Source organism: Aquarana catesbeiana, linkage group LG01 (genome assembly GCF_042186555.1).
Source record: "Aquarana catesbeiana isolate 2022-GZ linkage group LG01, ASM4218655v1, whole genome shotgun sequence".
Classification (NCBI taxonomy): domain Eukaryota; kingdom Metazoa; phylum Chordata; class Amphibia; order Anura; family Ranidae; genus Aquarana; species Aquarana catesbeiana.
In genome coordinates, this window is record NC_133324.1 from 687,749,860 (window position 1) to 687,777,502 (window position 27,643).

At 43.1% G+C, this 27,643-nt stretch overlaps 1 protein-coding gene across 1 annotated transcript in view; it reads left to right on the forward strand.

The window, feature by feature from the left end:
- EXOSC9 (exosome component 9) overlaps positions 1 to 27,190 on the forward strand; it is a 51,307-nt gene extending 24,117 nt beyond the window's left edge. The window contains exons 6-12 of the mRNA XM_073603445.1: positions 13 to 95; positions 1,341 to 1,473; positions 3,212 to 3,300; positions 3,387 to 3,533; positions 4,497 to 4,666; positions 24,409 to 24,484; positions 25,717 to 27,190. Coding sequence (XP_073459546.1) covers positions 13 to 95; positions 1,341 to 1,473; positions 3,212 to 3,300; positions 3,387 to 3,533; positions 4,497 to 4,666; positions 24,409 to 24,479 — 693 coding nt within the window. The 3' untranslated portion in view covers positions 24,480 to 24,484; positions 25,717 to 27,190. The remainder of the gene's footprint in view (positions 1 to 12; positions 96 to 1,340; positions 1,474 to 3,211; positions 3,301 to 3,386; positions 3,534 to 4,496; positions 4,667 to 24,408; positions 24,485 to 25,716) is intronic.
- The last annotated feature ends 453 nt before the right edge of the window (positions 27,191 to 27,643 follow it).

Consider the following 27,643-nt stretch of genomic DNA (forward strand, 5'->3'; position numbering starts at 1 on the left):
TATTTTGATTAGTATTCCCTAGAAGAACGGGAACCTGTTCCACTGAGCATCCATCACATGCCCATTTGTGTCAGCTTTGCCTTTTTCCAGCAAGGGTAAGAAATAGAAGACTAGAAAATACATCATTGTATGTTCTCTTTTATTAGGCCAGCTTAAAACTTTGTTTCTGATTTAAAAAGTGTGTGCTTTTGTGGTTCTCTGCAAACTATGTTCCAATAGTAATTTGACATGGCTCTTTAACCTATGCCTTGGTGTTTATAAAGTGTAATAAACCACTTATAGGAGAGAAGATGCCCCTATCCACTCTTTGTTATACTCCACAAAGCTACTCCATACCACACTACAGTTTTATGCCCTATTCATAAAATGTAGCCCATGATGTGGAGTATGCAATGTCCTGTGGAGTTCTCTTTTAAAGCAGTAGTAAACCGCTGAAAAAAAAAACCCTGCAAGACCATAGCATAATGTGCTAGTATGCATATCACATACTAGCACATTATGAAATGCTTACCTTAGAACAAAGCCCCCGCAGCGCTTCGGTCACCACTGAGGGGGCTGACATGTTCCCTCTGCGTTTCTTCCAGGTTTGCGGGCTCCGTTGCTTGTGCATGGGAGCTCTGAAGTTCCAGCACAATCCGCCGAACGTCAGCGGCTGCATGTAGGGTGAATATCTCCTAAACTGTGCAGGTTTAGGAGATATTCATTTTACCTACAGGTAAGCCTTATTATAGGCTTACCTGTAGGTAAAAACGACCAAGGGGGGTGTACAGCCGTTTTAATTTGTTTATAAATATGCTTGGTTTAGTTATAGCTGAGATGATCAAATCATCAAACACATCCAGTGCTCGTGTCTTTTCTGGAGTGTCCCAGCTGCTCCATCTGTCCCAGACTCCCTCACAGGCATGTGCCTCAATTTGTTCTGTCTTGGGCACCTCTCACGGCTCCCTTGCAATCACTGACCCCCGGTAGGGCCCTTGGCTTTAAGATGAATGCAGCACACACTTGCATCATTAGTGTGGCTGCTTCCAAGAAAAGCTGGCCCAGACCGCCATATTAAACAGTAGTGGCACAAGCTCGCCCTGCCACAATATATATATCAGCAACGGTACCTACTGTTTATATATGGTGATTTATTGCCAAGTATGCATAAATATTTTAGGAATGGTCTCGCTTCCTCCTCCTTCTTTATTTCTTTTTTTTTTTTTTTTTTTTCCTGTAAAACTGGGTCATAAGTTCCCTGAGCTATTGAAGTTTTTCTATACATTGCAAATATTTGTAGTTATGTTGGCTAAATATGTAAAGATATTTCAGTTCCCTTTCATTTTTAATTTTGCATATAGCACATATTTATTGGTGGATCCCAGTGAACGTGAGGAACGGGTCATGGATGGCCTTCTAGTGATCGCAATGAACAAGCACAGAGAGATTTGTACTATCCAATCAAGTGGGGGAATCATGCTGCTAAAAGAACAGGTGATACCTATATGTTCAGTGGTCTCACATCCTTCAGTAGGCTGGTTGATTTGAAGGACAAGTTCACCTTTTTCCCCCCAAAAAATGCACATTTTTTGCAGGTAAAAAAAAATGTGCATTTATTATTTTTTGTTGCAGGAACCTGTAAAGCATTGCACCAGCGGTCAGCAGATACTAGTTTTAATAACGAGCAGATTTCCAAATTCTGGTATAAAGCTGCTGAACACCATTTTCTTGTTGGGCTATGTAATGTAAATCATCCTAATCCTTGTGGTTTCCTGGAGCTATTAGAGATGCTGGCTGTGGGAAAATTAAATAGTGGTTGGTAAATGGTGTGGTCAGGCTTGGCTATATATTGTATCTACAGTATTTTAAATCTATGCAAGATAGAAGACTTAAAACATATATTAGCTCTTCCCCTCGACAAATGTGCAAAGACCTATATATATGTGTTATTTTACATGGGGGAAGAGGGAGATGTATATCATATGTGCTTTTATATGGGGAGGAAGGTGACCATGTGTGCTTCTATGTGAGGGCATAAGGAGGCATAATCAATATACGTGCTTTGATATTGGGGTATGGGGAGGAAGTGACCTATATGTGCTTCTTCTTCTTTTTGTTTTTTTTTTTTTATAGGGTGGAAGGGGCTTGTACATGTGGTGTTATGCAGGAGCATGGGGGGGGAAAGGGTGCTCTATCTCTATTGGGGGAAGGGACCTGTATATGTACTATTGCATGAGGAAAAGGCTCATATATGTGCTCTTAAACAGGGGCATGGGGAGAAAGGGGCCCATGTGTGTGTGCTTTTTACATAGTGGCATGGAGAGAAAAGGACCCATATATGTGGGATTACACATGGGGGAATTGGCAAGAAGGGGCCCATGTGTGTGCTTTTACACAAGAGCATTGGGGGAAGGGGCCTATAAATGCGTGCTTTTACATGGGGAGGCAGGTGCCCATTTTGTGTCTGCTTGTACACTGGGGACATGAGGAGAAAGACGGCCAAATGTTTGCTTTTTCATGAAGAAGAAGGGGCCCATATATGTGTACGTTTTCACAAAGGAAAGTGGTTGATACATATGTGTGGATTTTCTTGGGAACGTGGGAAGGTGTGTGTGTGTGTGTGTGTTTACACTGGATGTAAGGGCATGTATTTGTGTATCTACAGCAATGATATACAGTATGTGTGCTTATATACAAGAGCGCATCGAAGAAAGGGGTCTGTATTTGCTTTTACGCAGGGGCATGGAGGGCCATATATGTGTACTTATACAAGGCAGGGCATTGCTGTATGTGTGGCTTATAGGATAGGGCAGATGAACTGGGCTGTATGTATGGTTGCATGGGAGGAGTGCAGTTACACAGAAGGGCATATGTGCCCTTACAGGGTGAGGGCTTAAAAGAAGCATGTGTCTGTCAAGCAAAAAGCTGAGAGGAGGTTGAGGCTCTCATGCTTTGTTACATGTTATTTTTCATACTGAAAAAAATATCCTTGAATTTTGGGTGCCCAACTATAATACTACCTCATTGCAACCTGTATAAAAGGGCACAAGAAGTAGGTACTATTTGTAATGCAGATGGTGATGGTTTTACTTGTGTGCATCTTGTCACATAAATGTGAATACGATGGCATGGCGTGCAGGCACCTCTGCACATCAGGTTACCAAATGGCCATACCAGTCACATGCCGTCATCTCATGTCAGTGCTTTTAGTGTCATACTGTTTCTCAAACAGGTTCTGAGGTGCAGCAAAATAACTGGCGTTAAGGTGGCTGAGATTACGGAACTGATTCAGAAAGCCCTGGAGAATGACCGAAAGGCCAGGTGAGCCAAGACTCGCTGTGGAGATGATAAAACCTGAAGGGTGGTGTGCATGTCGTTCCTTATGGTTTTTATGTCTTTTTTTACAGAAAGGAAGGAGGTAAATTTGGCTTTGCGGAGTCTCTTCCAGATCAGAAAATAACTGCTCTAAAGGTGGAAAAAATCCCTGTAGATACTAAAGATGTAGAGAACAAAGCTGAAGAGATCATTTGTAAATCGGAGCCTCCATCAGATGTGTATCCTTTGTAACAAATATGTCATTTGGACATATATACTCTTAAAAAATAAGTAGGATAAAGGGGACTTGTCACTAAACGATCCAGTTATAAAGAGTGATATGGTCTAACTGCAGCTATGCTGCTGCTTCCAAAAAAGAAATTTAAAGAGTAATGATGTGCTTAGTGGTCTTGCATGCTACTAAATAAATGTGTTTTTTAGAAGTCATTGATGTGTCCAAATTCTCCTTCAGTCACTGACTTATGCTTTATGCACTGTTATGCAGAAATATCGAAAAGCCCTTCACCACAGTTGTAATTGGCTGTGAAATGCAGGCCCATTAAATTTGCTGAGTCCACCATCATGTGACCCTCTGATTCCCCCTATGGGAATGAAGACTGTTGACCCAGTGCTGGAGACCTGACCATTCCACCCCCCCCCCCCCCCCCCCGGTGACCAGTCTTGTGCCACTCCTCTTTGTGATATGCTCATACTGCAAGAGTCTGGGAGCCTGAGAGGACCATGCCATTGGACAGCTCATAGTGTGTCCAACTCGGCTAGGTGATGATGTGGACAAGAAAAAAAGGGCCCTTCCAGTCTGCAGTCTAGAAGATAGAAGACCTAGGTTTCACACTTGACTGAATTTAGATAATGATTTGGGGCTTTGATATTTTTCTTTTTCTTCCATCCTGGGGTGGAATAGGGTAATTTGTAGGTATGGGTGCAGAATAAACTGAACATTCCCACGGTACTGTGTAATGTAAGCAACAATCATCCACTGAAAAGTGGATTGAGGGCTCCAGATTTCTCAAATTTCAAAGGGGAATTGACCTCTGCCTGTCACAATAATGCCAGGGTTGAGAGATCTTCTTGCTGGGATCCAGGAAAGTAGCAAAGACTTGCCTTGGGATCAAACTCCCTCAACCCAACTCTACTTGAAGCATTTATTTCAGAGAGAGTTATACTTAGCTTTTTTCATCCAGCAATGGAAAACCGGTTGTTTGGGCTGCTGGCACTGCTCAGATTGGAGAGGGCGCTGGAAATGCATGGGGAGAGTTGGAGGAATCAGAAGAAGAGGAGGATGAAGATGAATCAGTCCTGTTGATAGAGAGTGACACTGTCACTGCAGGGGCTACAAAGAAAAATTCAAAAGGTGAGTTATTGAATTATTGGTCAAGATCCTAGTGTGATTTGCAAGTGGAGTAGTGTATAGGAGCCATTCTGATGTCATATATAATCTGAAAGTGAAGACTGGATGCTATGCATTCCTGTTCAATATTCACTGTTTTGTTGCATGAGCTACTGTATATGTGTAAAATAAGTGAAATGGCTAGTATGTTTATTCATTAATTTAGAAGGACCTTTTTATCATAGTGAACACAAAGTTATTAGTGTGAAAATTGTTGCACACTATCCTACAGACTCGCAGTAGTAAAGCGCTAGTTCCTGTAGTAGAATTTTCATATTAACCAATATATATTTTATGTTCATATTAATGTGCATATTTTTATTAATAATGTTATTATTATTCATGTTGTTGTTGTTATTATTTAGTAGTGGTCTTCTCAATATTATTCAATAAGTAAAGAAATAGTTATTAATCTTGATCAGGGCTTTTTTTCTCAGACAATAGGTGCAGGAACTCCCCCTTTCCGAGTCACCCCTTTTCTCCGCACCCTACCCACCTCCCAGTACCATCCCTTTTAGACAATATAGAACCAAGTATAATTTTGAGGTGCTAAGTAATTTGGATGTAATTTGGTAATGATATCAAGAAAAGCAGTAAAATAGATCCCCTGCAGGCAGCAACAATAGACCCCCCTAACAACAATGGACTAACCACAAATAAATTTCCCCGCCAGCAACAATAGACTCCCAGCAGCGTCAACAAATCTCCGCACAGCCAGCATTAATAGTCTGTCTGGCTGCCATCAACAATAGACCCCTCCCCTAACAGTAGATCTCTTTCAGCAACAATTGACCCCCCCAGCAACAATAGGTCCCCCACCAGCAACAATAGACCCCCTTGCAAAAATAGATCCCCAGCAGTGAGCATTAATACCCTGCAGCACACCCCAGCACCCCTTGCCATTACATACAGTCAGTCCAAGAGGTGCCGTAACTGCGTTCCCGCTGAAAAAAAAGCCCTGATCTTTATTATTATACTATGTTTGTTTTTTCCATAGATTTAGAAATTCTTCATTTTAAATGTTTGAACTTTAGATGACCTCCTCTGCTTCTTTCTGATATTTTTTTTATAGATAGTTTACTGGGTGAAAGTTCATTAGGATAATTCATTTTTAGTTTTTAAGTAAGCGCTAATTAGAAAAGAAAAACTTGACAGCAGTTGATCTACAGCTTGATAACATAAGAACATCTTATACAGGTGGTTTAGAAAAAATTATGTGGAATATGGGAAAGTTGTGTACAGTACATTAAATTAAGTTTGACAGGGTCAAACAAAGGTCTGCTTGTGCCCTCATTAAAACTGTTAAAATACATTGAATAAGGAAATACTGATATGTATGTATATATTAATAATTAGCCAATATTGAATAAAGTAATTGGCTTTGTAATAGATGATAATTTTATGTAGATGATACAGTACTTTTTTGTAAAGCCCATATATGTATACATGCACATAGAATTGTATAGTGAAAAACTGTGAGACATATAACACATGAGGTGGGGTTATTGAAAGTTAATTCTCCCAAAGTTGTAAATCTGTTAACCAACTTCAAGGATAAGGCCTCTTTCAGACGAACGATCCGTTCAGGTCCGCCTGTCAATTTTTTAGGCCGACCTGGACGGACCCTCCATAGATCTCTATGGAGCATCGGATGTCAGCGGTGACATGTCCACTGACATCCGACCCGCTCCGATCCGAAAAAGTGTAGCGGAGGAAAAACCTACTTTTCCATCCGTTATCGGACCTGTCATCTTCCTGCTCAGCGGATGTTCACGGGGCAGATCATCATGGATCCGTCCCGTGTGAAAGAGCCCTAAGTCTTATCAGGACGAGGAGGGTTGATTTAACACAGCTGGGTGCCATACTGTCTCTACACAGGTGTTTTTAATTGGACAAAAACAGTTATAAACCACTTTAATGAACATATAGGAATTCTGGGAATTAATAAGTTTTGTCTGGTTGTAGAACAGGTGTCAGATTTATGGATAGTTACATTGACGTAGATTTTAGCAACCAATTGTATCTAGGAGAGATGGCTCTGATGAGGCTTGTAAAAGGTATATAAATGCAAGTTCTACAATTGTTAGACAGACAAGTCAGATAGGAGCTCATAAGGCTGAACTCTATGTATGCTACCCTATTGCACGGGTCATAGAGGTCAGAACCAATGGGCAAATATCTGTTCTTTTGTTGTAACTTGTCTCCAGAAAACCTGCATCACTGAAGTCCTGCCTAGTTCAATAGGATATTACTCTACTTCACCCCCCGCCCCCCCTCCCCCCCACACCATATCTGTTATGCAGTCAGTACTAAATTTCTACTTACTCTATGACTTTACTGATCACTGTGCATATGTATTTTGATTATTTTTTAAGCTTGGCCACTATTTGTGATTTTGTAATTTTTATAGAAGTCCTTTATTAGATGTAGTATAGGCTTTCCATGACTGTTTGCAGAGGTTGCTGGGCTTCTTATGAAATCCTTTATCTGCCTATGTGACTGTAAGTTTTACACTTGTAGAAGACCTTGTCACCCCTCTGAAAAGCTAACTGAAATGGAGTGCTTTCAGAGGTGTTTTATGTGCGATGAGGAGGTGTTATGTGGCCTTCTCATTGCCTGTTTTAACCCTGTAGAGCCTTGAACACTTCACAACCACATGCATTGCACACAGCTGCAGTGTGTCCCTATTGACTTGAAGCAAGGCATCTATCCTGCAGCATGATGTGTACTTCCCTGTCCAACCTTTGCAGCTTAAAGTGTTTGTAAACCCTCTCATATACCCAGTGAAATGAATAGCCTCAGATGATGCACAGAGATGAAACAAATCTGCCTACATAGGTTTTATTTGTTTATCTGCAGTCTTTTCTTTTCTACACCCCTTGAAAGGTGTTGACTTTAGATTAAATCTTTCTGCATTTTTCAGTATCCGAGGAGAGGGGGTGGAGAGCTGCAGTCAGAGGTCTAAGCCACTGTGTGAGAGCTGATTGGAGGAAAGGAACACCCCCCTCCACACAAAACAGAACCGTATTCTGAATAGACAAGCTGTGTGCTGAGCTCTCCTTGCCGACACAAATTTTATCTCATGTGTCTGAAAAACTTCTCAGAAGTGACTCCTGATATGAAGATTGACGCACCAGAGAGAAACGAAACTTAGAGCTTTGGAGAAAGACAGACTGATTTAGGTGTTCAGATTTCATGACTGGGGTTTAAAACCACTTTAAGGGAGTGGTAAATCGTGGCTCCGCCACCTATTTTTACCATTCCTCGACCTCAAGTGTACATGAGCCCTTGGAGATGTTCCATTTAAAGAGGAACTGAAGTCTGGAAGCTGTGCCCAAAAAAAAAGGCAGGCAGAGAGTGCAAAGGACTAGTCAGTGGTCCCCTTCAGCTGATATTTTCAACTTCTTGAAACACCATGCATTGTTTTGCATTGTATCTTTATGTGGAGGGGGGACATCCTTGTAAACACAGGACTTTCCATTCCCATGTCAGAGCCTCTGTAAAAGAGCAATGAGCAACACATTAGTGACATTATCAAGTCTTACTACAAATCTTCTGAGACTAGCAGTCAGGAGCAGCAGTGCCTTAGATTGACATTGCAGATATACAGCTATAAAGCCTTAGGCACATTTACTTCCCAGTTAGTGCACTGCTCTTCTTCTTCTTTTTTTTTTTTTTTTTTTTAAGGAGGAATTGCAGACAAAAGGTACATTCTCTAATCGTACAGGAGAGTTAATTCTTAGCTTGTTGGGTTATGCTGCATCCCTGGATGATTGAACACTGACAAATGGCGAAGATTTTTTTTTTAATAAACTTCTTTATTTTCAATTTTGCAAATCGAAATTACAGCCACCTGAGAAAGTCAAAATTGACAAGAGATAAATGAAGCGTTCAGCAGATCATACATACATGAGATTATGAATACGCGTAGAGCTACTTGCATTAGCAGATACATTAGGAATACAATGAGGCAGAGCGTATCAAGTTAGACATTTCCTTTTACCTCTAAGCTATTTAATTGCGATCAGCATAACAGTTGAATAAATTGTGAACACACAATTTACCTTAGACAACGACTTAGTCTTAGTGTATGAAGAAAGTAGCAAAGATTTGGCACCAGCTAGCAATAACCCTTCCCCCTTCCTGCATTGCCTCAGTTTTTTTCACTTGTGCCCGTAGGTAATGGAACTGTCTTTCTCTGCTGACAGAACTCCTTTTTTTTTTTTTTTTTTTTTCTGGTTTGATGTGTGAATTTTTTTTTTTTTTTTAACAAGAAAAATGTTTATTATTCAAATCCATACAGTACAAGCGATGAATATACACAGTGAGTCACATTAGCATTTTTGTATAGATTGACACAAAAAACTGTCTTGTTGATATCCATAGGAGAGATGGTAGCAGAACCCTTATATTATAATGGATAGTGGTTTAGTAGCTATACATTCCAGCATAATTGCCAAAGGAGGTCGAGGGGGGGGGGGGGGGGGAGTAGAGACCTCGTTTTGAATGGGTAGGTTGCATACAGTAGGTGATTAATAGCATTCCGGAGAACAAACCAGTGATTCATTATTGTGGTACAGCTGCAACATCAATGATCTGAGCATCGTCCATAATCTGTGCTCCCCAAGCATCTATCCATCCCGACCATATTTTATAAAACTTGCCAGGGCAGTTTCGATTGATATAGGTAATCTTATATAGTAGTAACATTGAGTTTAAAACCATGCACCATGTAGACACTGTAGGACGTGCAGCGTCCAGTGGAGGAATATCTCTTTACGAACAGTCTAGTGTGCCTGCCCCGAACATTGGCATTGAATATATTAAGCCGCATCAACCTAGGGTCAGATCCCAAAGTCAGGGAAGTGATCCAGCCGAGGCTGTCCACAACCCCTGACCAATAAGCCCTGAGGCATGGGCAGGACCAAATCACGTGGAAGAAGGAGGCAGCCTGCAGGTCTTATCTAGGGCAAGTCACTGGGGACTTTCATTCATGAGTGTGAGTCCTTTTGGGGTGTAGTAGGCCCTATGGAGGAACTTGACTTGCATGAAATGGTCCCTGGCTGAGATCATGTTGGTTACAAAGGAGGATAGACAAGCATCCCAGTCCTCCTTTGTCAGGTCAGGAATGTCCGCCCTCCATTTGTCTAAGGTTTTTTTGTGGGGGCTATGGACAGATGGAAGTACAGGGAAGATAAAGGCTTATCTATAATTTTGGCAATGAGTAGACCTTCCACAGAGTCTGATTCAAGGGTAAGTGAAGGTGGGAACTGCTTTTTTTATATGCGTGGCGGAGTTGGTAGTAGCGAAACAACATCCAACCCGACAGTTGATAAGCATCTTTTAGGTCGGGAAATGATTGCAATTTACCGCCAGTGACGATGTGCTTAAGGTTCACTATCCCCTTCCCAGATCTGGGGATTAGGAACTTTGTTCAGGTGCGGGAGGTTGGGGTTGCCCCATAGGGGGATGTGTGGGGAGAACGTCTCGGGGGAGCTGGATTGCGCTCTAGTCCTGTGACAAAACGAAATTGTGGTGCGCATTAGTTCTGTGATGCCGGGGTGGGATCTTGGTCCCCTGAACACCAGGTTACTGAGGGTAGAGTATGACCCCATAATGGCCGCTTCCGGGGTTATCGCTGGGTTATCTTTGGGATGAGAGAACCACCACCTGTTACCAGTACCGCCGCCCAGAAATATACCTGAAAGTCGGGTAGAGATAGGCCTCCCTGAGTAATGGGAAACTGCAAGGTGGAAATGGCTAAGCGTGGGGGCCTACCGTTCCATACAAAGGAGGATATGATACCTTTCAGTGTGGCAAAAAATAAGGCTGTGTGCACTAGTGGGGAGTTGAGGAAGAATTATAACATTTAGGCAAGTATATCACCTTAACCAGGTTTACCCTACCCACTGGTGAAAGAGAAAGATCTCCAAACCTTGCATTTCTGCGAGAAGGTTTTCAGTAGCGGCATAAGGTTCAGTTCTAAGTATGAAGACAGAGGAGCTGTAATCAGCACTCCTAGATATTTAAACTCGGATGTCCAATTCAAGGGGGTGCCTGTTGTAGGGTGATGCCCCGACGCATGGAGCGAGAAGAGGAGTGACTTACCTCAGTTGACCCTAATGCCTGAGAATGAGCTGAACACATCCACTATGTGGAGGGCCAGTGGGAGGGAGGAAATGTCTTTGAGGAATAGGAGGGTGTGGTCGGCATATAAAGATATTTTGTCTATAACCACTCCTACCCGAATTCCTTTGACCAAGGGGGCTGATATAATGCGTGCCGCCAGAGGTTCCATGGCTAACGCAAACAAGACGGGCGAGAGTGGACCTCCCTGTCTAGTACCTCTGGTCAGGGGGAAAGGAGATAATGAATTATTGGTGCATATATGGGCCAAACCCGAATTTACATAGGATGGCCCATAGGTAGCGCCATTCCACCGAGTCGAAAGCCTTCTCGGCATCTAAGGAGGCCACCACCTCTGGACCGTCTCCGTCCGCCCTGGAGAGATGCATAAGAAGCCGTCTGATATTTAATATCAGTTCCCCACCCTGGCATAAATCCAGATTGGTCTGGATGCACCAAAGCGGTGATCAGTGTTCAGGCGCCTGGCCAATACCTTGGCCAATAATTTGGCATCCACATTTAGGAGGGATATTGGTCGGTACAAGGAGCACTGCTCTGGGGCCTTACCCGGCTTGAGAATGACTACAATAACCACCTCAGCCATTGTCAGGGGGAGACAGTCCTCCTCCATGACTTTCCAGGGAAGTCACTGCCTGGCGAATCTCCTCCAGCATAATAGGCGCATCTAGTGCATCCCTGTAGGTGGATGTCAAGCAAGGTAGCTTCATCCCCTCCAGGTATGCTGTGAGCTCCTCATCCTTGCACACCATCCGGGAGCTGTACAGCTGTTGATAGAACGATGCAAATTGGCCATTAATGGACGTGGGATCAGTCAGCAGGGACCTGTCAGTCACCTATAGCTGAGATGGTCACAGATAAAGAGCTTTCCCTCGCCAGCTATGCCAGCATACTACCCGTCTTCTCTCCATGCTCAAATATTTGTTGGGATTGATGTAAAAATTTAGTTTTTTGTGGCAGACGTTCGGAGCAGGAGGACATCGCTCAATGCCTGAAAGTCAGAGTACACCTTGGGATCCCTAGTTGTGGAATATTCCACTTCAAGTGTAGCTACCTTTTTTGTCTCAGCCTTCAATATGTCCTCACTCATGTCCTTTTGGATCCTACGGATATGTGTCTGCAGGCTGCTCCCAGAGAAGGCCTTGAACGCATCCCAGGACGTGGTCAAGGGTATAGAATAGTCAAGGTCCCGCCAGTATTGTAGCACCTCGGATCTATATGGCTCAGAGGCAAGGTCTCGCTGGTTAGGATAACGCCACCTCCACACGTCAGTCAGGTTGGAGGCTTCCGTCCAGGTGAGCAGCTCCAAGAGCGAGCCCGCCCCGGCAGACAATCTGTCCATCCCAGGCTCTGTGACCAAATTGAAATTGCCCAGAATCACCACATTATCTGTAGCAAATACAGCGATCTTGGATATCAGCTGGTTGAGTAGTCTCCATGGAGGGGGGGGGGGTTTAAATACAGACCCACCACCACCAGCTCCAATCTATCTATCTTAGCATACAGTATAACATATCTACCGTCCGGGTCCAGCGCCAGCAGTCTGAATGGTAAGGATTTGTGAATTAGGACGCTAACCCCTCTGGAGTAATTGGTATAAGTGTAGTGGTAGTAATGTCCCGCCCAGGGCCTCCTAAGCTTCAAAAGCTTACTGCCTGTCAGGTGAGTCTCTTATAGGATACAGATCTGGGGACAGTAAGTGTTAAGGTATTGAAACACCAGTGGCCTCTTCACAGAGGAGTTCAGGCCCCTGGTGTTCCACAAAATTATAGTACACTTAGCCATATATGCATCACTACATTGAGTTGGAGTATGACCACTGGGCCCAGGAACTGAACCCGGACCATCACACAAATCAGGATATGCCATCCCAAGTGTCATAGATAAGAGCATCGCTTGTGAAAGTATAGTAAAAAAACAAATTATAACAAAACGGTCCCAACCATCCCACCCCCACCCCGCCAACCCCAGCTCCAACTTTGGGGAGGCTCAGGATCCCAACTCAGAACAGAGGCGAACACTCCTGCAATGGGGAAATGTGTGCGGAACGGCATCTGTAGTCGAGCAATCAGATGACACACATTTAGTTCTCTGCTGGGGACCGGATCAAAAAATGTGGGTGCAGTCGCCAGGGGTATAAACTTGAATAGCAGCGATATGTGAGCTGCCAAGTCTAAAGGTCTGGGCCTTAGTAGAGGGAGAATGGGGAGGCAGGAGGGTGAAACAGGAAACAGTCATGTAGGTTAACCTCCAGACAGGATTCACAACTAGGTCTCAGGGGATATCAAGAAACAGTCTCCTGGTCCCTGGGAGCCATGAGCTGGAGTGTGCACTGACATGTGGGAACTTGCAGGATCCAGGTCTGTATAAGCAGGTTGCCAGGATGAGTACTTATCTGCGTGGTAGTGTGTCAATCCACATGGCGGCCTCCTCGGGGGATGGAAAAAAACGGACAGATTCTCCGTCTTCCACCCGCAGTCTGGCCGGGAACAGCATACTGTATTTGATATGTTTGGAGTGAAGTCTGGCTCTCCACTGTGTCATAGGATTTGCGCTGCTTCTGAGTTTCCAACGAATAATCCGGAAAGATCAGGAGTTTAGCATTATCAAAGCGGAGTTCGCCTTGAGATCTCGCTTCCTTCATCACTGTATCTCTATCACGGAAGTGGAGCAGCTTGAAAATAAGTGCGGGGTGGTGCTCCCTGGGGCCCCCTGGTGGAGGGTATGCGATGAGCTCTCTCCACAGTAAAAAAGGGAGAAAAGCGTGCTGAGGGGAGTAGTTGTTGTAATAAACGTTCAGCAAAGGCGGTGGGGTCTGCACCATCTGCCCCCTCAGGAAGTCCCAGAATACGCAAATTATTTCTTCTATTGCGATTTTCTGCGTCTTCAGCCCGGGCCTCTAATACCTTAAGCTTGGTTTTCAGTGTATGCAGGTCAGCCCCATGGTCACATACCATATCTTCGGTCTGAGAGACCCTCTGCTCCACCTCAGTCATTCGGCCACGGAAGGTATCCGTCTTTCCTAATAAATTCCACGTTGGCCTATGGTCCACCTTGTCGGTCAGGGTGGTGGTAGCCTGCATGACCGCTTTGAAATCAGCCGCTGTAGCAGGCAGCCGTTCAGGGTCGTCGGTCTGGTTCTCCATCCGTGAAAAAACTAAGAGAAAGCGCCTCTAAGTACAAGTGTTTAATTCGATATAAAAAGCACATATTCGCACTTACATTAAAATATGAGTGTCAGCTTCCAATAGGAACTGTATCCTGGGTGGGTAAACGGTCCGTATGCGTGGGGCTTCGATGTAATCCCAGGGGGATGGCCGCGGACCTCCTTATGGAGCCGGCTGCAGTGCGGTATAGGTTGGATGGCCACTTCCGCGTTCCAGCGAGGCACATAAGATCAATGTCACCCGGATGGTTCAGATCGATGGGGATACACTATGCGTTTCTGAGCATGTGCGAGGCTCTCAACGGGCATGCGCGCTCCTTTTGTCAAGTGTAAATAGAACGGGGATGGAGGAAGCTTAAATAGCTAAACATAGGGGATAGGCAATTACTCCGATCAATTAAACGAGAGGCATGTATGCAACATAAAAGGAATAAACAACAATAAGAGGGGATAATTTTCCATAGATTGCAATACAATGTGCATTATCGGTAATGAAACTTATCAGAAGACATTCCATATCAAGATAAAATATAAGAAAAATTTTAGAAAAAATTATTAGAAAAAAAATATAATAGAATAAAATAAAAACAATAGTGACAATTGAGACATTAAAATATATACGTGACAATGTCTTATTATCATACATGTATATAAAATTATTAACCATGTATAAGAACAATAGTATGTCAATTTTAATAAAATAAAATCAATTAAATTGAATTGATAATCCTATTTTGGTATCATTATAGTAAATGGCCCTTAATAGATATACAGTGGCAATAAGCCATCATGTATCCAATGAGATAAAAACAATAAAAAATATAATAAAAACAGGAGGGGAGGAATATATGAAAGCACAACACATCTGTGCCAAGGAACGTGTATTGTAAACTGAAGATTATATATGAGCTAAATCAATATGTTGGGGGAGAGTGCAGACAGGAGACAGTAGCCAATTAGGGCAAAAAAACAAACTACAATATAAAATTCTATTATATAATGGTATTGACCTCTAATTCCTCATTCAACCCATTGGGTGCCAAAGTGTCTAAAATATAAATCCAAAATGTTTTGCGCTCACATAATTTGGAAAAAATGCTCGGCCTCCGACAATGTGCGTGGTATGGATTCTATCACCCATACCTGCAAACCTACAGTAGACTGATGATGATGTTCAATAAAATGTTGGGGGGACGCTATGTTCGTCACAGCCTTTTTCTATAAATCGGCAGTGTTTACCGAAGCGTTGTCGCAATGGACAGATGGTGCGTCCAACGTATAATAATTTGCATGGACATGTTAGACAATAGACCACGTAGTCAGTGCAACAGTTATAGAAACCCTCTAACCGATAGCTCTTGTCCTTGTGTTGAAAACTACGCTGGCCGTGTCTAACAAAAGCGCAGGTCTTACATAAGGCTTTATTGCACTGTGATATCTGGTAATAAACCTATAATACTTTCCTTCCGGGCAAAAAACCTAAGACAATAAAACCATCTGATACTAGTACTGTACGGTTTATTACCAGATATCACAGTGAATACAAGAGAATGGAATATATATTCCACAAACACTGGAATATCTTAAAATCTTAAAACAGGACCCTTTTCTCAACAATGATCTTGGCAATAAACCGAAGGTCACCTATAGAAGGGCCCCAACATTAAAAAAACAAGCTAGCACCTAGCAAACTAAAAACTACCAAACCAGAAAATACCCTTTGCCTTATTCCCCTTACAGGTATGTATAGGTGCAATAAAGCCTTATGTAAGACCTGCGCTTTTGTTAGACACGGCCAGCGTAGTTTTCAACACAAGGACAAGAGCTATCAGTTAGAGGGTTTCTATAACTGTTCCACTGACTACGTGGTCTATTGTCTAACATGTCCATGCAAATTATTATACGTTGGACGCACCATCTGTCCATTGCGACAACGCTTCGGTAAACACCGCCGATTTATAGAAAAAGGCTGTGACGAACATAGCGTCACCCCGACATTTTCTTGAACATCATCATCAGTCTACTGTAGGTTTGCAGGTATGGGTGATAGAATCCATACCACGCACATTGTCGGAGGCCGATCGTTTTTCCAAATTATGTGAGCGCGAAACATTTTGGATTTATATTTTAGACACTTTGGCACCCAATGGGTTGAATGAGGAATTAGAGGTCAATACCATTATATAATAGAATTTTATATTGTAGTTTTTTTTTTTGCCCTAATTGGCTACTGTCTCCTGTCTGCACTCTCCCCCAACATATTGATTTAGCTCATATATAATCTTCAGTTTACAATACACGTTCCTTGGCACAGATGTGTTGTGCTTTCATATATTCCTCCCCTCCTCTGTTTTTATTATATTTTTTTATTGTTTTTATCTCATTGGATACATGATGGCTTATTGCCACTGTATATCTATTAAGGGCCATTTACTATATGATACCAAAATAGGATTATCAATTCAATTTAATTGATTTTATTTTATTAAATTGAGATACTATTGTTCTTATACATGGTTAATAATTTTATATACATGTATGATAATGAGACATTGTCACGTATATATTTTAATGTCTCAATTGTCACTATTGTTTTTATTTTTATTTTATTCTATTCATTATATATTTTTTTTTCTAATAATTTTTTCTAAAATCTTTCTTATATTTTATCTTGATAATGGAATGTCTTCTGATAAGTCTCATTACCGATTATGCACATTGTATTGCAATCTATGGAAAATTATCCCCTCTTGTTGTTTATTCCTTTTATGTTGCATACATGCCTCTCATTTAATTGATCGGAGTAATTGCCTATCCCCTATGTTTAGCTATTTAAGCTTCCTCCATCCCCGTTCTATTTACACTTGACAAAGGAGCGCGCATGCCCGTTGAGAGCCTCGTGCATGCTCAGAAACGCGTAGTGTATCGCTATCGATCTGAACCATCTGGGTGACGTCATTGCTCTTGTGTGCCTCGCTGGAACGCGGAAGTGGCCATCCAACCTATACCGCACTGCAGCCGACTTCTCCATACGGAGGTCCGCAGCCATCCCCTCGGATTACATCGAAGCCCCACGCATACGGACCATTTACCCACCCAGGATACAGTTCCTATTGGAAGCTGACACTCATATATTTTAATGTAAGTGCGAATATGTGCTTTTTATATCGAATTAAATACTTGTACTTAGAGGCGCTTTCTCTTTGTTTTTTCATGAATATTATGGAGAGCTGACTTCACTCAACAGGAAACTGCCCTCAGTACTGTGGTCCTTGAGATCCCCCTGGTTCCCATATCCATCTCCAATCACGGACTATCCATAGACTTTATAATAGACTTTTTTGATATAAGTTTCCACTATACAGCATTGGACTAATTTTATGCCATTGGACTTGAGCGCTGCTACATATTACACTGGTTCTCCATCCGGGCAGGATTTTTAGGCGAGACCGCGGCTGCGGCCTTGCCCGCGATATCTGGCGTTGTGGCCTTTTTCCAGGATTTCGGCTGGGATTTCCTCCTGTGCATGCCCAGGATAGGCTGCCGAAGCTGGGGGGGGACACAGGAGCGTTGTTTGAGGTGGGTCTGCACCCTAGAAATCGCGGATGTTAGCGCCGGTCCTTGGGAGCTCGGACACACACGTCTGCTCCCAGCGCCATTCCAAACACGCCCCAATGTGTGAATTTCTACTTCAACTGCTTTTCTCTGCTAAACCTCAGTGCTCAATGGCCGTGGCAATTTTCTGGATTCATCCCTATGAATGTTTATATCCTACAGGGTCAATTCCTGGAACCCAGTGAAAAAACATGGATGGCCTGTATGTTGCATTGGCACTGGATCTCCTGTGTGGTGCTCACTGTGGCAGGCAGTTGCATCTGTGAGTTAGCTTGGGGGGGGGGGGGGGGGGCTTTACAGGTCCAGGGCCTTGGTCTGCTGCGGCAGAACTCAGTCCCTGAAGTCTGGATATGCCTTTCCTTCACCCCCCACCCCCCATGCTCCTACAGGAATAAAAGGTCTAAGCTGGCTGGTGCCACTAGAGGGCGATGTTGCCATCCATTGGTTCAGGGTACCCATGTACACTGCTCTGTGTGGCTGCACTGATTCTTTTTCCTTGACTACTATATGTGCTTGCGCAGTCACCTGCCTTCTGCATAAGTGCAGTGCTTGGGCGCGGGTTACCATATTGGAATCAGGCCCTTTTCCATCAAGGACTCCAGTCGAGCAGGGCATTCTCTACTGAGCACCTGCAAAACACAGGCTGCACCACGGCTGGGGACCCTGAAGTCTTCAGGAGGTGGGACACTGCAAGGTTTTATGGTCCTCAGTTGTGTGGCAGCCTGTGCTTTTGTAGGAGCTCAGCAAAGCATGTCCTGCTCGGCTGGACACCGCAACCTTCAGAGTTTAAGGTATCATAGTTGGGGTTGATTTACTAAAACTGGAGAGTGCAAAATCTGGTGCGGCTGTGCATGGTAGCCACTCAGCTTCTAACTTCAGCTTGTTCAATTAAACTGTGAAAAAAAAAAACTGGAAGTTGATTGGTTTCTATGCAGAGCTGCACCAGATTGCACTCTGCAGTTTTGGTAAATCAACCCATTGAAGTCCTGGAAAGCACCCAAAGCAACCAAGTTCTTTATGTTGCATTCTCATACTAAAGCGGATCTGTACAAGGACTGGGTCCATCCAGGCAAGGCATTTGCTCCCCCTGAGCAGTTTGCGCAGCAATGCCTGAATGGAAGGTTTCTGCAAGTTGATAATCCATGCTTAGGAATCCACTGTCTTACTTATATAGTTCTTGGTCATAGTTGGACTTCTAACAAACTCGACGTGGGCCCTACTGGACTCTCTCTGTCCCATGTTCCATCCTGCTTCAGTCGCTGACTTTTCATGGCTTTGCAAACGGATTTTCCAACAACAAATGTTCGATGGCAGCGCATTGTCGGAAATTCCAACCGTGTGTAGGCTCCATCGGACATTTTTTGTTGGAATTTCCAACAACAAAATTTGAGAGCTGGTTCTCAAATTTTCTGACAACAAAATCCGTTGTCGGAAATTCCGATCGTGTGTACACAATTCCGACGCACAAAATTCTGCGCATGCTCGGAATCAAGCAGAAGAGCCGCACTGGCTATTGAACTTAATTTTTCTCGGCTCGTCGTACGTGTTGTACGTCACTGCGTTCGTGACGATCGGAATTTTCCGACATTTGTGCGACCGTGTGTATGCAAGACAAGTTTGAGCCAAGATCCGTAGGAAATAAATCCCCAGGATTTTGTCATCGGAATGTCCGATCGTGTATACGTGGCATAAGTGTTGGTGCTTCATGGGCTTTTCAACATTGGACCTTGGTTTCCCAGGTCTGTAAGACAGCCACATGGTCTTTTGCCCATACATTAGCTAAGCTCTATCAGGTGCATGTTCAGGGTTCAGTAGATGGCCTTGGTCAAAGTCTACCGACAGCCCGGCATTGTCAGTTGCTCTTCTTATGTTAAGAGGATTGTTACTGTTGCGTCTGTTAGCCATGGTTGCTGTTGACCACCCCTTATGGGATTGCTTTTGCAATGTCTTGTGATCTACTGTATGATTGAGAATTTGATTTTTCTTTAACTTTTTTTTTTTTTTTTTTTTTAACTAAATAGTCATTATTGCTCCTGTGGTTCAGTTCTGATGCTCACATACCCATTGTGGGCACTTTTGGCTGTTAGCACGGGTCAGCATGGGCACCCTGACTGGTCTGCCGGTACACAGCCCCATACACAAACTGTGATGTACTGTGTGTTCTGACACCTTTCTATTGGAACCAGTGATACCTTTTTTTTTTTTTTAAGCTGTTTGAGCTACAGTAGCTCTTCTATTGGATTTGTTTACACGGGCCAGCCTTCGCTCCCCATTTGCATCAGTGAGCCTTGGCTGCCCATGACCCTGTCGCCGGTTCGCCATCCTTGGACCCTTTTTGGTAGGTCCTGACCTCAGCAGACTAGAAACATCCACTAACTCCAGGAAATGCAGTTTTGGAGATGTTCTGACCCAGTTGTCTGTCCATCACAATTCGGTCCTTGTTAAGGTTGCTCAAATCTTTACGCTTGCCCATTTGTTTCATCTTGCAATGTTTCAACTTCACTTGCTGCCTAATATTCTCCCACTTTCAGATGCCATTGTAAAGCCCCGTACATGGGCAGAATGTTTGGCCGGCTTCTGTTGGACGTGCATGCTGGAAAAACAGCAGCTGACCGACTCCTGATCAGCACTCTTAGCCAATGGTGGAGAGTGCTGATTGGAGTGTTCTGGGGGGGGGTGTCCCCCTGTCCCCCTGTCCCCCTGTCCAGAACACAACAGCTCAGCGGGGGAGATTGCTGGACGAGCCACACATTGTTAGTACAGTGGCTCCAACCGGAGCTTACAGTTTGTGTGTTGTTTTTTTTTTTTTGTTTTGTTTTTTTTTTCTTCTTCCTGCAACCCGCGGGTTGTACAAAAAGAAACTGTAGTGTTGGGCGGCACAGTGGTGTAGTAGTTAGCACTTTCACCTAGCGGCAAAAAGGGTCGCTGGTTTGAATCCCGACCACGACACCATCTGCCTGGAGTTTGCATGTTCTCCCTGTGCCTGTGTGGGTTTCCTCTGGGTACTCCGATTTTCCTCCCACACTCTAAAGACATGCTGGTAAGTTAATTGGCCCTAGTATATGTATGAATGTATGTTAGGGACCTTAGATTGTAAGTTCCTTGAGGGTAGGGACTGATGTGAATGTACAATGAATATGTATAGCGCTGTGTAAATTGACGGCGCTATATATAAGTACCTGAGATAAATAATAATAGTGTGTACCCGGCTTAAGGAGATAATCCATGTAAATTCACTTTACCCGTCAAAGGTCATAATGTTAAGGCTGATTTGTGTGTGTGTGTATATTATATTACAGAATACCAATTCTTAGATGTGATGGCTGCATTTGTTTTCTTTTTTTTAGGCTTGCTTTTTTTTTTATTTTAACCTGGTGATCCAGCCAATAAGTCTGTTTTTAAAATGAACAAGCTTGCAGATGTAGCAGATAGAGGGATGGGACGAACCATTTACAGGGGTGCTTACAATGATCATTTTGGGATAGAGGTTTTACATAAAAGCTGAAGAAACTGTTTGCTGTAACTGCTTGTAAAGTGTTCACTGGAGTTCCGCTTCAATTTGTTGGTGTATCTAAATCTGCTATTGTCCATAACTCTCCGGTATGGATTGGGAAGAAATGTTTTTTAAAAATAAATACCTTATTTAGAGAACTAATTTGGAGGAAAGGGCAGGCAAGGATCAGTCTGCAAACGTTACAGCGCCCTACCAGGGAGGGAGGGTTAGCAGTGCCCCAACCATACAACTATTTTCTTGCTGCTCAGCTGCAGCATATAGGGGGTTGTGAGACCCAGGAGTGGAGGGACCCTAGTGGGAAAATTATGCTACAGGATAGCTCGCATAAATCCCTGATAGAGGCACTGGAGGCCGGTTCACTACAGGACGGGCCCCCAACATGCAGATTAGTTAATAAAGTTTGGCAGACGATTAAGCGGATTATGGGGTATGGAGGGTTCACTGAATTTTCGCCTATATGGCATAACAAATTTTTGCATGAACTGGTGGCCTTGGGAAAAAATTAGAGGTCGACCGATATATCGGCCGATATTTGGCTTTTTTTTACTTAATCGGCATCAGCCGATTGTGCTGATAAAAAAAGCCGATTATAACTTCAGCGGGACTTGCAAGTGACTTCTGTAATAGAAGTCAATGCAAGTTTCCTGGAGTTGATTCTCTCCTCCCTGGGCAGCCTGCCAAGTCTGATAAGAAGATACATTGTATCTTTTCTAGTTCTTTTATCAATAGACAACTCTGTGTGTAGAAGTTCTCAGTTTAACCATTTAAAGACTCAATCTTTTCTGACACTTGTTGCTTACAAATAAAAATCCTGTATTTTCTGCTAGAAAATCACTTAGAACCCCCAAACATTATATATATATTTTTTTTAGCAGAGACCCTAGGGAATAAAATGGTGGTTGTTGCAATATTTTATGTCACACGGTATTTGCGCAGCGGTCTTTCAAACGCAATTTAAAAAAAAAAAAAATTAATGAAATAAAAAAAAAATAAAGTTAGCCCATTTTTTTTCGTCCAAAAGTTTTGATTACCTGTTTTTGTGTATTTAATATTTAAGATATAGTTTTTTTTTTTTTTAATCTAAATTATACATACAAGTGAACTGATTGGAGGTTTGTTTTGTTTAATAAATGTTTAAAAAATTTTCTGTATCGCTTATTACTTAAGGTTGCTTGCACACTGGAGCGGGCATGCGTTGACGGTAAAACGCTGTTAGTTTTAGCGGCGCTTTATCGTCATTTTAGCGGCGCTATTCGGCTGCTAGCGGGGAGCTTATAACCCAGCTAGCGGCCGAGGAAGGGGTTAAATGCGCCCATGAAGCGCTGCTGCCGAAACGCTTTGCAGGCGCTTCGGCAGTGGTGCACATTCATTTCAATGGGCAGGAGTGGTGGAGCAGTGGTATACACCGCTCCAAAGATGCTGCTTGCAGGACTTTTTTTTAACATCCTGCCAGCGCATCGCCTCAGTGTGAAAGCACTCGGGCTTTCACACTGAGACTGCAGGGGAGCCGTTTTACAGGCACTTTACAGGCGCTATTTTTAGCCCAAAAGCGCCTGAAAAACGCCCCAGTGTGAACTGTTAGATTTTATGAGATGAAGGGAAAAAAAAAAAAGAAAAAAAATCGGCCTAATATATCGGCCCAAAAAAATCGGCATCATATATCGGCCATCGCGATTTCTAATAATCGGCCAGAGAAAAACCCATTTCGGTCGACCTCTAGAAAAAATAGAACTTGGGAATATCATGGAATAAGTAGGTTAGCGCAGTTATACGATGATAATAAAATGCTAAGACCCTTTACTGAGCTTAGGAGCGAATATGGAATCCCAAAAGTAACATTTTATTGCTACCTACAGGTTAGGCATGCCTTGGGCAGTCAATTTAAGAACTGCCTTCCTGTATGGTGTAAGATCCCTCTTCTTGAAAGTATTGCCAGAACAAACAGTACCAAAGGCCTAATAGCAAAGATATATGGGCAATTGACTGAAAAACTACTTGCCCCACAGACGACCATGGGAGTTAGGGCGAGGTGGGAGGCAGATGTGGGGGAGATTGCAGATCACCAGTGGAGGAAGATTTTGGAGTTTGCTCCACTGGTGTCTGTCTCTCTGTCGCAGCAAGCTTTGCACCTCCTCCTGCTGCATAGAGCCTACTATACCCCAAAAAGATTACATAAATTTGGTAATAGACTAGATGATAAATGCCCCAGGTGTCTGGATACAGGTGACCTTATACACATGATGTGGCGGTGCCCAAAACTAACAAGATACTGGGGAGTGATAGTAAAGATTATAGAAACTAGGTGGAAAATTAATTTAGCCCTGGAGGCCAAGGTATGTATTCTTGGCCTGACAGGGGAGAATATAGGGAGCAATGACATTAGGACCGCTGTAGAGAGGTGCCTCTACCAGGCAAGGAAATTGATAGCCCAGGCTTGGCTCTCTGCCACACCTCCAACTCCGGAGGCATGGATCGAAGTGATGAATAAGCTGGTGTGGACGGAAAAAACAACGTATATTAGAAGGGGTAGTTATGGTAAATTTGTAAAGATTTGGAGACCATGGCTAGCTTGGCTGGGTGTCTCCCTTTGAGATACAGAGGAACTTAAATGTTGTCTTATGTAGGTGAGAACATGGAATATAGAGGTATGGTGTCGCGAGGAAATGGATTTGGGAAAAAATACTAATCAGACAGAAAACGTTTCCTGCTAAGCTCCCTGCCTGGGTGGGGTGGAGGGAGGGTATTTTTTGGGCGGAGTGAGAGTGGGCGGGGGGTGGGTAGTCGTAATATAAGGGAGGGATGGGATGGGGAATAAAATAAAAAGGGGGTGAAAAGGTAATGAAAACTCTTTTTATAACTACCCACTGCAGTATCTATTAGTTATTAATTTATATGTTATTGTAAATGAGCATGCATTGGTATAAGTGTATTGTATTATATTTTGTTAATAAAAAAACATTAAAAAAAAAAAAAATCTGCTATTGCATCCAATTCTCCACTCCTCCCGGAATAACAATGCTGCTGTCCAAAGGTGCCCCCTGTGCTCCTTCATCTGTGAAGTGGAGGCATGATAATATAGTAGGTGTGTCACTGACCAAATCACCGTGTGAAAACAGAGGGGGGGGAGCCTAAAAAAATAAAAATAATGCAGCCACCACATCTAATGATTGGTAAGCTGCAATTACATTTTTTGTTTTGGTTTTAATACTGCTTTAACCTTACTGTTGCAAAATGTTCACCGTGTATTGATTTTATGCTGTGTTGCAGATGATGTTGTCATGGTATCTGACGACAGTGAAGAGGAGGAAGTGATTATACTACAGCCTAGGGCACAATGAAAAAGGTATCATTGTCATTCATGTTATAAAGCATTGTGCAAACTGTTGGTGCTGTATAAATCCTGTATGATAATAATTATATATGACCCAACTTTTTTATTTTTGCCTACACATATCCCATCAGTTATTAATGAGGTTGCCAGTATTTTACCTCTCTGTACACTGCAATCCTATATGTAAATGTGAAGTTTTGAATTCGATTGACATCTTGGCCTACCTACTGTGATTGCCACTTTACATTCCTTGTGGCATAAAGCTTGTAGTTGTCATTCACTTCTCTCCAAAGGTCCTAAATCTTGTGAGCCCATAAAAATGCAGTGCTGACCAGTGTGTTCAGACCATCCTCTCTGCAGTTTTACAAATACTGTAGATATTAGAACAGGAGTATGGACAGCATGGGTTTATCATGGTTGCTTTAAATGACCTATTCCTGACCTTGGAGTGTGCACAAGTCAGAGGTTAAAGTTCAAGCTGCAAGCTTATTTAGGACCAGTGGAAAAAAAATGACGTCAGCAATGGCAGTTTCAACGATTCCATCCTGACTGGCATCCTTTAATTTCATGTTGTACCTTCTTTATTCTAGATAAGCAGCAATGACCTTTTTTGGGATAGTTCAAATTAGGGATGCACCGAAATTTCAGCCGCCGAAACAAATTGGCCGAAAATGGCCTCTTCGGCATTTTGCCAAAAAATCACGCCGAAAATGGGGGTGGGGCTCCGCCCAGTACGGGGGTGTCATTCTGGAGCGTCCCGTCCAGTCCTCTCCTCCCCTTCCTCCCTCCTCGACGAGGCGGCTGAAAGCAAAACAGTGCTCTATCTATGGAGGAAAGCTGTCAGCACACCTCATTAAGGAGCAGCTTGTTGGTGTGATCAGCCGGAGGAGCATTATCAGTGTGCAGCGCCACGGGGGTTAAGAGTGCAGGACTTGTTGTTTGAAATGCTGTTAGAAACAGTGAGCCCGCTCGGTGAAGCGAGCGGGCTCACTGTTTCTAACAGCATGTCAAACAAACAACTCTTAACCCCAGTCTCTGACCATCTCCTGTATAAAAATATTTTTTAAAAACAGTCATTTTCGGTATCTGTTTTTGGCCTAGTGTATTTTTCATTTTCGGTATCGGTTTCGGCACCAGAAAACCCATTCGGTGCACCCCTAGTTCAAATGTAGTCACTGGTCACAGATAAGCCTGTTGATAAACATTAACTACATTCAGGCATAATGGGCTGTTTTTTCATCTAGGAATGGCTTAGCTGCTGCAGCCTCCAAAGGGGGCAGTGAGTCTTCAAGCAAGATGTCCAGCCATATGAAGAAAAATACTCCGACGTCCGCACGGCAACAATCTTACCTATGTAGCCAAATACAGGCCATAATATATTGCTGAGAGCTTTTCAGAGAACTGTGCAGCACATGGAAAACAGTTTGGATGTCTGTTTGTTTCCTAGAGGTATCCTTTATTTTACTTTTGTGAAAAGACACAGGAGGGCGCAGATGCTCAGTGCATTACCACCACCAAATTGTACTAAATACACGTTTCGATACTTAACTCCAGCTTTAGGCAATGCCGTTGTTGCTGTAGTTGGAGATCTGACGCATTTTGAGGGACATTCCCCCTTCCTCAAAACTGACCCAACCTGATACAGTTCCACAGTTTTAGAGTGAGTTGAGTTTTGAAACTCACGTTTTGTGAGTATCTTTTTGGGTCTTGTATTTAACCACTTCCGGACCAGTCCGTATGTCACTGGACTTTAGGTGGTTATACTGGGATGATGCCTGCAGCTTTTTTAGAGCCGGCAGTCGGCTCGCGTGTAAAAGCAATCCTAGCAGCTTGGATTGCTTTTACAAGGTGCGGGAGGGGACGCCTGCCACCTTCCACGGTTTTGTCTGGCCTGTCCCATCCCATCAGCAGTGACATTTAAATAAAAAATAAACACTGATCTTGTTTTTGAATGCTTTTAAGGGCAGAGGAGGGATTTGGGGTCTAGAAGACCTGAGATTTCTCTATAAAGAGTACCTGTCACATGCCTATTGCTGTCACAAGGATGTTTACATTCCTTTTTGACAGCAATAAAAGATTAAAAAATAAAGTAACCGTGTAAAAATAAATTTTAATAAAATGTAACGTGTTGTCCACCCCCCTCCCCGCAAAGGTAAATGTGCGCGTCGGTCCCACATGCACACACTCCCACACATGTGTGATATCGCTGCGAATATCAGATCATGGGCAGTAAATCTAGCACCAGACCTCCTCTGTAAGTCTAAAGTGGTAACGTGTAAAGACTTGTAAAGCGTCGCCTATGGATAGTAAAATTAATGCCGTTTGTTGCTGTTGGAAGGGGCTTGTGCAATTTTAAAGTGTCACATGTTTTGGTATCTTTTTACTCAATGCAACATTCTTTTAGATCTTACAAAAAAAAAAAAATTGGGGTTTGAAAAACCTCTGCCCAAATAATGTGACAAAAAAATTTCAAAACCCATCAATTTAGGCATTTGCGCCACCCTGTGTATTTTCACAGGAGTGTTTGGAGTTTCCCAGCTTGAAGGGGGCATCATCGGATGTAGGACTGAAGTGTTATTACAACAAGATTGCTATTGTCTATTTTTTGTAATTTTTTCTGTAAATATTTTTGCAGTGTGTGTTTTGTTTTTTTTCTTTTTTATAAAAGGAATGTTTAAAAAAAAAATCTCTAAATAGGAATTAAAGAACTTCAAAGAACTGTGTAAAATGCTTACATTCCTAGCTGGACATGGCAGCGAGTGTTAGACATTTCCTATAGGTCAGAATTGCTAAGAACTGTATGTTTAGGTTAAAACATGTGACGTTTACGGTGGTGGTGGTGGGGTGTGTGTGTGTGTGTGTGTGTGTGTGTGTGCGCGTGCGCGCGCTAGGTTAAAATGCCCCAGCAATGATCTCTGTTAGCTGGCACTTAGATTGTTGTCCTGGGAGCTGAAAAATCCCAACATGGGGTGAGGCTGTGAGTGTTGATTGTCACATTCTGGTGGCAGCAGTGTGGGACCTGACAGCATAAGTCACATCCTAAACGTCTGTGATCATGCTGGAGACCTCCGCCTGCAGAGGTCATTCTGCTTCTTGTGGTGTCAGCTGAGAAAATGTCAGGCAGTTTGTGGAAACCATTCAGATGGGTTGCAGAGGAGACAGATTCCTTTC